General features: G+C 30.4%; 2 protein-coding genes across 2 annotated transcripts; both read right to left on the reverse strand.

Annotated features, from left to right (window-relative positions):
• Window positions 1–681: 681 nt before the first annotated feature.
• On the reverse strand, window positions 682–5817 carry LOC117182799 (zinc finger protein 726-like). The gene is made up of 5 exons (XM_033375907.1): window positions 5769–5817; window positions 3585–3746; window positions 2982–3496; window positions 978–1145; window positions 682–890 (listed from the first exon to the last, which is right to left on the reverse strand). Exons 1-4 carry the CDS (start codon window positions 5815–5817, stop codon window positions 1029–1031), a joined length of 843 nt encoding a protein of 280 aa, XP_033231798.1. The 3' UTR covers window positions 682–890; window positions 978–1028.
• Window positions 4544–10229, reverse strand: LOC117182800 (zinc finger protein 85-like). The gene is made up of 5 exons (XM_033375908.1): window positions 10226–10229; window positions 9970–10137; window positions 9268–9432; window positions 6747–6911; window positions 4544–6659 (listed from the first exon to the last, which is right to left on the reverse strand). The coding sequence occupies exons 1-5, from the start codon at window positions 10227–10229 to the stop codon at window positions 6139–6141; spliced, it is 1023 nt and encodes a 340-aa protein (XP_033231799.1). The 3' UTR covers window positions 4544–6138.

Raw genomic sequence — 10229 nt, forward strand, 5'->3', positions numbered from 1 at the left:
TATGTTCCGGAAAATACAAAAAAAATCAATTGCAAAAGAAATTTCAGTTAACAGGTTTAGACGGCGGCCTCTTCATCTGTTAGTAGATCAAAACGACAATGCCCCTCAACCTATACCTTCACATATAACTTCTTAAATAAGCAAAATGGTATGATAACAAATTCTACATTAAAGAAAAGAAATTTATGTTGAGATAGAGCCAGAGCAAGTATACCTTCCCGGAACATCAGAAAGTCGAACCTAAGGCGCAATAGAATTTTTTCAGTTACAATGAGAAATTTCCTAAAGCTAGTCGTATCACATGCGCAATAATTATTACTTATTGAGATGTTTTTCAATTAATATGTCCTTAACTTGTAGAGTTTAATATACTTTATTGCTTGATATGATGAAAATACATATGTCTTAACAAAACAACTTTTTCTTTCGCTATTTGACCATGAAAAATCGCAAATGAATTGTGGTTTTACTGCTGCATGTTCTAAACGTTTATGTCGATTCAGATCAGATGACCTTACATAACTTTGCGAACATTTGTCGCCATTATGCCTGGTTTCTGATGTTTATATATTCTTTTTAAGATGTACACCACGAACGTGCCGAGTTCTGCCAGATTTCTGTTCAAATACTTTGCCACAGAATTTACAGTCGAAACATGGTATGACGTTGCTTCATATTTTAGATGATGTTCCAAACTATTCATATGTGAATAGGTTCGAGCACACTTTTTGCATTTGTATTTCATTTTCAGTATATGTTTTAAATCCTGAATTTTCGGTTCCTTTGACTTCGCAAATTGCTTTCAGCAGAAAAGATATCTTCTTTTATACATATGGTTCAAAATTTCGATTCTTATTTTTTGTGAGGATTTTTTTCAGTAGTCTCTAGATCTGAAAATGTGCCAAAATGTAGTTGGCAAGTTTTTATTCCGTATTTCTGTAATTTAAATATTTTAATTATATAAAATATACTGATACCATTGATGCTTTCTCCCTTGATTTCCAAAGTTTTATGATTGTCATAATAAATTAAAGACTTGGAACTAGATTTATTGTTGCTAGGAGGAATGCTACTATTTTTATAAAAATATTGTCTACCATATAATATTCCTGCAAATTTCTTCGGCTCACTCTTGCTCTGTATATCTAAAAAATTATAAGGTGAATATTAAAATAGTAATTTTTTAAGAATTTAATTTTTATCATGTAGAAGATATACTCAATTAATAACTTATGCAGAATCGCATTACACATTATTCAATATCTTTTTATCTATTCAATTTCATACGTATGTGAGTAAGAAACTGAACCAATTTTTTATTAGAAACCAAGTTCAGGTCTTTAATTCTCGCCTTTTTGAATTTTCAAGAGAAATTATAGGACAAATTATTTTTTATAAATATTGGGCGTCTTCCGTAAATTATGTCTACTCATTTTTTTCATTTTCACCCACTCCACCTCCCTTCCCTAAAAGTGAGTGACGTCATTTATGGATGACGCCTTAAGTAAAATAGTGGTTCTATAACATAAAAGTAATGCAAAATTATATTTCGAAATGATAAAATTGATGTAAAATTGCCATCTGGTCACATAAAGTAATGTTAATTAACCATTATGTAAAATAGTTTTTTGTATGAATAAAAATAATATAATATGAAAACTCATCAGAAAAAATTTCGATAGCATATGGCGATTCAGTTAAACAAAAATTATGCAAAACAGTATGTATTTTGGTAGAATAAAAATAATATAAAATATTGATCAGGTCACTCAATTCTCGGTAAAATAAATACTAGGTATAGGTATTTTTTTAAGAGTGTTTTGTCGTTTATTCATGAAAAATTGTATAATAATGTTTGTTAAGAATTACCCATACAAAAAAAAAACACTGAAACCATTTTTGTTATAGCTTATCTGTGCGAAACAGAAAAAATACAAAAACTTCGATAATTTAACTTTTTCATTATCAAGATTGTTCTCTACAACATTATGTTTCCACACTGAAGTGGATATAAATTTTAATAAACTTTGCTTACACGTAAGATGTTATAAATCTACAGGTACGAAACAATATTTTCTATTTTAAATTTCTTCACATCTTTCATATACTTATACATTTCGAGTATTTGATTGACAAAGGATTCTTCAATGAATTTGGTAAAAGTTTGATAATAATAAACGACTATATACAAATTCGAAATGTTACTTTATTAACTTTTCATTAAATATATTTATGCTTGGCTGCGAGAAAAAATTTTATTGTCAAAACGAATTCAATGTAGCAAGTCTTCCTGGTGTGCGTTACGAAAATTTGTTAGAAAATCGAAACGAAAATGGTCCTCCACCTATAAATCTACAAACCAATCACTTTAAAAAAAATTTATAATGAAAATTAATACATTAAAGAAAAGTTATTTATGTCGATATAAAGGTAACCTAATTGAAAATTCTTCAACTTGTGTTGACTTAAATTGCCCCCAATCAACACAGGCTAAATTTGAAATTTTCGAATTCAGTATATGTCTTAAAGAAATAGAAACTTCTCTCCAAGATATAAATTGAAGTCTGGCTCCGTCTCAAAGATGAGAAATATAGGTATCATCTTTGAGACGGAGCAAGACTTTAATTTATGTCTCGGAGACAAGTTCCTATTTCTTGACGAAATTATACTTGTTTGACTACGATACCGAAAATGTTGTTTGTTTTTACGCATTTCTTATGGATTCGAAGATCCTTATAGAATATTAAAATTTCTTTGAAAATAATATTCCGGGGTTATACTCATTCAGATCCACAGATTCTGAATTTTAAAATTAAAAATCAGAAAGTCAACCCTAGTGAACAAAAGAGATTTTTCCTTAAAATGAGAACATTCCTAAGGCTAGACTATCATGTGGGTAATAATTATTACTTATTGAGACGCTTTGAAGTAATATGTCTTAGAAGATTAGGCTTGTGTTCATGACGATTTCATTTCGATACCTGTAAGTGGCGCGAAGTAACGTGTGTTGACAAAGTTGATTTCCGATTTGTTTTATAACCACAATTGTCGCAAATAAATTGTGGTTTTGAAGCTGAATGTTCCAAACGTTTGTGTCGATTTAAACCATGTGGCCATTTGTAACTTCGAGAACACTTGTCGCAATTATGCCTCGCTTGTGACGATTGTGTATTCGTTTTAAGATGTACAACACGCATGTGAAGACTTCTGCCATATTTCCGTGTAAATAGTTTGCCGCAGAATTTACACTCAAAACCTGGCGTGACCTCGCATTCGTATTTTACATGATATTTCAAACTATTTATTTGTGAATAAGTACGAGCACACTTTTCGCATTTGTATTTCCATCCTGATTTATGCCTTGATTCCTGCATCATCTTCATCTTTTTAATCGGCTGTTTGTTTTCAGAAGGTAAAATATTACCTTCATTCATATATATAGCACCGAATTTTGATTCGTCAGTTTGATGACTACTTTTATCTGTAGTCTTTTGATCTGAAAATGTACCGAAATGTAATTAGTAAGTGTTTATTCCGTATTTCTATTATTAAAATATTATAATTATATAAATATATACTGATACCATCGATGCTTTCTTCCTTGATTTCCAAAGTTTCATCATAGTCATAATCAATTAAAGTCTTGGCATTATTGTTGCTAGAAGGAAAGTCTATAGTTGGATAAAAATATTGCCCACCATCCAATATTCCTGTTAATTTCTTCGGCTCACTCTTGATCTGTATATCTGCAAAAATGATAAGGTGAATATTACAAATATTAATTTTTAGTGATTTAAATCTTCATCCTGTTGCAGATATAGATTCAATTAATAACCCATGCATAATAAAATTATACATTTGGAAATGTCTTTATAATCTTTTAAACTTCATGCGTATGTGACTGAAAAACTAAACCAATTTTAGAACGAACATCTTCTGTCCTTTTTACATTTTCTAGAAAAATTGTAGGGAAAATAATTGCCAATAAATATTAGGCGTTGTCTATAAATTACGCGTACGAATTTTTTTATTTTTACGCATCCCGCCTTGCATTGAACGCTTTATCCACACAGAAAAATCCTCAGAATCAACATTTCCCTACCCTATAAGTGCGTGACGTCATTTATAGATGACGCCTTCGGTAAAATAGTGATTCTGGAAAATGAAAGTTATATGAAATAGTATTTCGAAATAATAAAAATTATGTAAAATGGTAATTTGATCATATAAATAATTGAGTGGATTAAAAATAATATAAAATAGTCATTGTAAAGTATATAGCGAATTATACTTAAATTGCTAGTCATTTTTACATACTAAATACTAGATGTAGTTAGAATTTGTCGTTTACTTCAGTAAAAATTGTGTAAATAAGCTTTGTTAAGAATTATCCATATGCGAAATTAAAATGAACTCGGAGCTAAAAAAACAGTGGAACAATTTTTGTTATGGCTTATTTATTCAACACAGAATAAATATGAAATTATCAAGAATTTTACTTTCTAATTATGAAGATTGTTCTCTATTTTCTTTCGATTTGGCCTTTTACTGCATTTCTTTCTCTTAAAGCGTCCTGCTTAATTTTTCAATAGCTCTTTTCTCCGCAATATCTTTACGCTATCGCGTAATTGCAGGTAGAGAAACGGGTTCTTTTGGTACTTTAAGATCTCCTCCTTTCTGTTCATCGAGAAAATCTTTATTTTTTAAACAAACATTTATTATTATTACAAACAATTACTTGCTTCGGATTGAGTGACAATTCCTTTCAATGTTTCACAGAGTCCTTCAATTTTATTATCAAAACGAATTCAATGCACCAAGCCTTTCTGGTGTACATTGCGAACATTTGTTAGTAAATCGAAATAACTGTAAATTCTTAAATAGACCAAATTTATAACAAAAAATTCTACATGAAAGAAAAGTAATTTATTTCGATATAAAGGCAGAGCAAATATATCTTTCCGGAACATCAGAAAGTCCACCCTAATGCACCAAACAGGTTTTTAACCCTCAGGGTACGGACTATAAAAATGTTACATTCCGTACGGACATGGGTTAGCTAACCCGGCAACTTTGAGGGACAGTACATTCGACTGTAATGCGTCAATTTAAACCATTCTTTTTCAATTTAACAGGAAATTTACTCAGAAATACGATGGTTTTATTAGACTTGTGACACTGTTTTATTTAACAAAGTAATATTTGACAATATAAACAATTTTCAAATACATTTGATGAAATCTTTTTTCAAAAGCTTGCCATTTAAAAAAAAGATAAAAAATTTGTATAAGTAGGTTTCCAAAGCTGAAAAGCTGTACTTTAAAATGGCCGCATTTATTTTTCGATTCGCTCCAAAAAATAGATTTTTTCAAACTGCGAAAGTGAGCGTTTTTTGGTGTAGAGATAAAACATTATTTAGTTAATTTATCATAAATGTCGTAAAAAGAAATATATTTTACAATGGAAAAAATATTTGTTATGTAGAATATTGATGAGTATAACATAAACAAACAAAAGAAAATGCTTACATTTTTTGTTTGAATGCAGTAAACTAAATACTATTACCAGTTATTTGCGCACTCGCAGCATATGTTACCTACATGCTCCTTGCATATGGCCTAGTCACACCATAAGTACTGGTAAAATGATATATGGTCAAGTGAACTGGGACACAAATTGCAGCGTTTCTTTTTAGATATTTTATGGTCAACAAATGCGTCTGTGATATGCATTCCCTCTGGTAAAGTACGAAAAGTATCAGAACTCACGGGCATACACTTTACGGCTAGCTGTGCTAGTCTTCCTATGGGGCAGCATTATATTCAATATAATACTGTCAAAATAAATTTAAAATGATGTTATTATGTATACCAGTATATTCTACTGCATAAAATGTTTGTAAAGAGGTACTTTTTAATTTTTACAAAAAACGGATTTTTCCACGTTCCGTACGAACTGGGTATATATTCCCAGAGGCCAACTTTAAAAATTAGCTCGGGTATGGCTAACCCAGTGCGTACCCTGAGGGTTAAATTACAATGAGAAATTGCCTAAGACTAGTCGTATCAATAATAATTATTATTTATTGAGATGTTTATCAATTATTAGTTGTCTTTAACTTGCAAAGTTCAATATATTTTATTGCTTAAGATGATGAGAAGATATATGTCTTAACAAAACAGCTTTTTCTTTCGCTGTTTTACCACAAAAATCGCAAGTAAATTGTGGTTTGACTGCCGCATGTTCTAAACGTTTGTGTCGATTTAATCCATGTAGCCATTTGTAACTTCGCGAACATTTGTCGCAATTATGCCTCGTTTGCGATGTTTGTATATTCGCTTTAATATGTACAAGACGAACGTGCTCCCGTCTGCCAAATCTTCGTTTAAATACTTTGTTGCAAAATTTACACTCGAATTGTGGTGTGACGTTGCAATCGTATTTTTGATGCTGTTCCAAACTTTTTATATGTGAATAGGTTCGAGCACACTTTTCGCATTTGTATTTCATTTCCGGTTTCTTTTTTGAATCTTGAATTTTCTGCTTCTTTTGACTTTGCGATTTGTTTTTAGGAGGACAGATATCATCTTCTTTTATATATATGGTACAGAATTTCGATTTGTACTGTTTATGATGATTTTGATCAGTAGTCTCTAGATCTAAAAATGGACAAAATGTAATTGGCAAGTTTTTATTTCGTATTTCTATAATTAAAATATTTAAATGATATGAATATATACTGATACCTTCGATGCTTTCTTCCTTGATTTCCAAAGTTTCGTCATTGTCGTATTCAATAAAAGTCTTGGTACCAGACTTATTATCCGAAGATGTGTGAGAAGTTGTACAAAAAGATTTCCCAGCATCCAATATTCCTGTTAATTTCTCCGGATCACTCTTCGTATGTAGATCTGAAAAATTATAAGGTGAATATTACAAATAATAATTTTTAATGATTTTAATCTTTATCATGCCGGAGATACAGACACAATTAATACGCCATGCAGAATCACATTATACATTAGTGAATATCTTTTTAATCTTTTTAACTTCATGCGTATGTGACTGAGAAGCCAAACCAATTTTTGATCGATTCATCTTCTCTGCTTTTTACATTTTCAAGATAAATTATAGGAAATATAATTTTTAATAAATATTAGGCGTCGTCCATAAACCACGTCTGCCTATTTTTTATTTTTACGCCTCCCAGCTTCCAATAAACGTTGGATCCACGCAGAAAAATCCTCAGAATCAACACCTCCATACTCTATAAACACATGCCGTCATTTATAGATGACGCCTCAGGTAAAATAGTGTTTTATAAATTAAAATTTATATCAAACGGTATTTCGAAATAATAAAAATGATGTAAACTGGTAATTTGGTCATATAAATCATGTTAATTAGCAATTATGTAAAATATTTTTTTGGGAGGAATACAAAGAATATAAAATAGTGAGTTTCAAATAAATTAAAAATATTTATGCTTTATTAAGGATAACATCAGGTCTAATCTTATTATTTATTGGACACAGAAGAAATCTTGTTTTCACACTGAAACGGATATAAATTTTAGTAGACTTCGTTTACACGTAAGATGTTATAAATCTACAGACACAAAACAATATGTTATATCTTAAATTCCTTTGAATGTTCAATATATTTATACATTTACGGTATTGCATTACGAAAGGATCCTTTAGGAAATCTAAGTTTTGTAATAAAGTTATTTTATTACAAATTATTACTTATTGAAATGTTTTGACGTATTATGTCTTGAAAAGTTACATTTGCGTTTAGTTTTGTAATCCAAAATACCGCAAATAAAAAATAGCGGTTGAATCCTGCATGTTCTAAACAGTTAAGTCGATTTCATTTCCAAGACTGTGAATGTAATGAAGTAATGTGTCTTGACAAGTGTATTTTCTGGTTTGTTTTATGTTCGCAAAAATCGCAAAAAAATTGTGGTTTGACTGCTGCATGCTCTCTACGCTTGTGCTCATTTAATCCACATAACGAAACATAACTTCGCAAACATTTGTCACATTTATGCAGCGATTTCGATTCCTGTGAGTGTCGTGAAGTAATGTGTTTTGATAAATTCATTTTTTCATTCGTTTTATATTTGCAATAATCGCAAAACAATTGTGGTTTGACTGCTGCATGTTCTAAACGTTTATGACGATTTAAACCATTTGACCATTTGTAACTTCGCGAACATTTGTCACAATGATATCTCGCTTGTGACGTTTTTATATTATTTTTAAGATGTACAACACGAACGTGCCGAGTTCTGCCAGATTTCCGTTTAAATACTTTGCCACAGAATTTACATTTGAAACATGGCGTGACGTTGCATTCGTATTTGACATGATATTTCAAAGTATTTGAATGTGAATAGGTTCGAGCACATTTTTCACATTTGTATTTGATTTCCGGTTTCTGTCTTAAATCCTGAATTTTCTGCTTCTTTTGACTCCGCAGTTTGTTTTCAGCAGAAAACAAATTTTCTCTCATATATATGGTACAGAATTTCGATTCGTAATTTCGATGACTATTTTTATCTGTAGTCTTAAGATCTGAAAATGTACCAAAATGTAATTGGCAAGTTTTTATTCCGTACTTCTAAGATTAAAATATTTTACTCGAAAACACCATGTTATGACCATATAACGGATAATTAGTTCCGAAGGCCACCGCGCAGTGCGATAACTAGATCAAGAAATAGCCACTTAATAACGCCAATAAAATTCAATAAAATTTCTGAAACCTTCAATTATCTGCAATTATATCGCAAAATGGTATAAATTGTAAATTTTTGTATACTCAGAATCCTGGAAAACCTAACTAAAAAGCCAACCAAGATTTACTACGCGAAAAAGCTAGGGATAAATATCAACTGGCCTTCGTGAAATTTGATAAATGAAGAAAACAAACCAGAAGAGTGTTCGGACAGTGATCAGCATCATTTTTTAAAAACAGTCAGTTAATGAGAAGTTCTCATACTATTTAGGTAAAGGTAGCACTCACTTTTCAGGGGGCTCTACAATTTTATAACATGATTGCTGCTAAGAAAAAATCATACATCACTCGTGGGGTTACACGTCTTCAAGCGAATTCAATGTTCGCAAAGATGACTAGAAAAACCATTGCCTTTGGTTATGATTTCACAACTAGTTCTGCGAACATTGCACTCCCCATCTAAAGACGTGGCTAATCCTATTTATAATGTAATAGACTATTGATTATATGAATATATATTGATACCTGCGATGATTTTTTCTTTGATTACCAAAGTTTCATCATAGCCGTAATCAAGTAAAGTCTTATTATCAGGTTTATTGTCCGGAGAAATTTGAGTAATTATACAAAAATCTGGCGGAACATCCTGTCTTTCTGTTGATTTCTGCGGATCACTTTTCACATGTATCTCTAGAAAATTAAAACATGAATATTACAAATAGAAACTTTCATGATTTTTAATGCTTATACTGCAGCAGATACGGATTCAATTAATAACCCATACACATACATAAATTAGGTCACTCTAAGTGCGTGACGTCATTTATGGATGCCGCCTTAGACAAAATAGTGATTCTATATAATAAAAGTTATATAAAATAGTATTTCAAAATAATAAAAATCATGTGAAATGTCAACTTGGTCATATCAAATAAAGTTAATAAGCCATAATGTAAAACAATTTTTCGGATGAATAAGAATAATTTAAAAGAAACACTCGTAAAAAAAATTTCATAGCATGTGGCACTGTAGTCTAAAAAAATGATACAAAATAGCATGTATTTCGGTAGAATAAAAATAATATAAAACAGTGATGCAGTCACAAACCTTGCGTTTATGGAAAATGATAAATCGTGAATCTGACAATGTACCAAAATGTAATTGGCAATTTTTTATTCCGCATTTCTGTAATTTAAATATTTTAATTATATAAATATATACTGATACCTTCGACAATTTCTTCCTTGATTTCCAAAGTTTCATCATAGTCGTTATAAATTAAAGTCTTGGAACTAGAATTATTGTTGCTAGGAGGAACGCCACTAATTTTATAAAAATATTGTCCACCATCCAATATGCCTGCTAATTTCTTCAGCTCACTCTTGGTCTTTTGATCTACAAAGTTATAAGGTGAGTATTAAAAATAGTATTTTTTAATGATTTTAATCTTTATCCTGTAGGAGATATAGACCCAATTAATAACCCAT

This window comes from Belonocnema kinseyi, chromosome 2, assembly GCF_010883055.1.
Source record: "Belonocnema kinseyi isolate 2016_QV_RU_SX_M_011 chromosome 2, B_treatae_v1, whole genome shotgun sequence".
NCBI classification, from domain to species: domain Eukaryota; kingdom Metazoa; phylum Arthropoda; class Insecta; order Hymenoptera; family Cynipidae; genus Belonocnema; species Belonocnema kinseyi.

What these genes read in the sequence shown, in the direction of transcription:
- LOC117182799 (XM_033375907.1), bottom strand. Translation starts at nt 5,817, where the DNA reads ATGCTGCCCCATAGGAAGACTAGCACAGCTAGCCGTAAAGTGTATGCC. An exon ending in TAGCCGTAAAGTGTATGCCC is followed by an intron (nt 3,747 to 5,768) that starts GTGAGTTCTGAT and finishes TCATTTTTGCAG; the next exon opens with ATATACAGATCAAGAGTGAG. An exon ending in CAAGGAAGAAAGCATCGATG is followed by an intron (nt 3,497 to 3,584) that starts GTATCAGTATAT and finishes GTACATTTTCAG; the next exon opens with ATCAAAAGACTACAGATAAA.
- LOC117182800 (XM_033375908.1), bottom strand. An exon ending in CAAAGAAAAAATCATCGCAG is followed by an intron (nt 6,912 to 9,267) that starts GTATCAATATAT and finishes ATAATTTTTCAG; the next exon opens with ATCTACATACGAAGAGTGAT. An exon ending in CAAGGAAGAAAGCATCGAAG is followed by an intron (nt 6,660 to 6,746) that starts GTATCAGTATAT and finishes GTCCATTTTTAG; the next exon opens with ATCTAGAGACTACTGATCAA.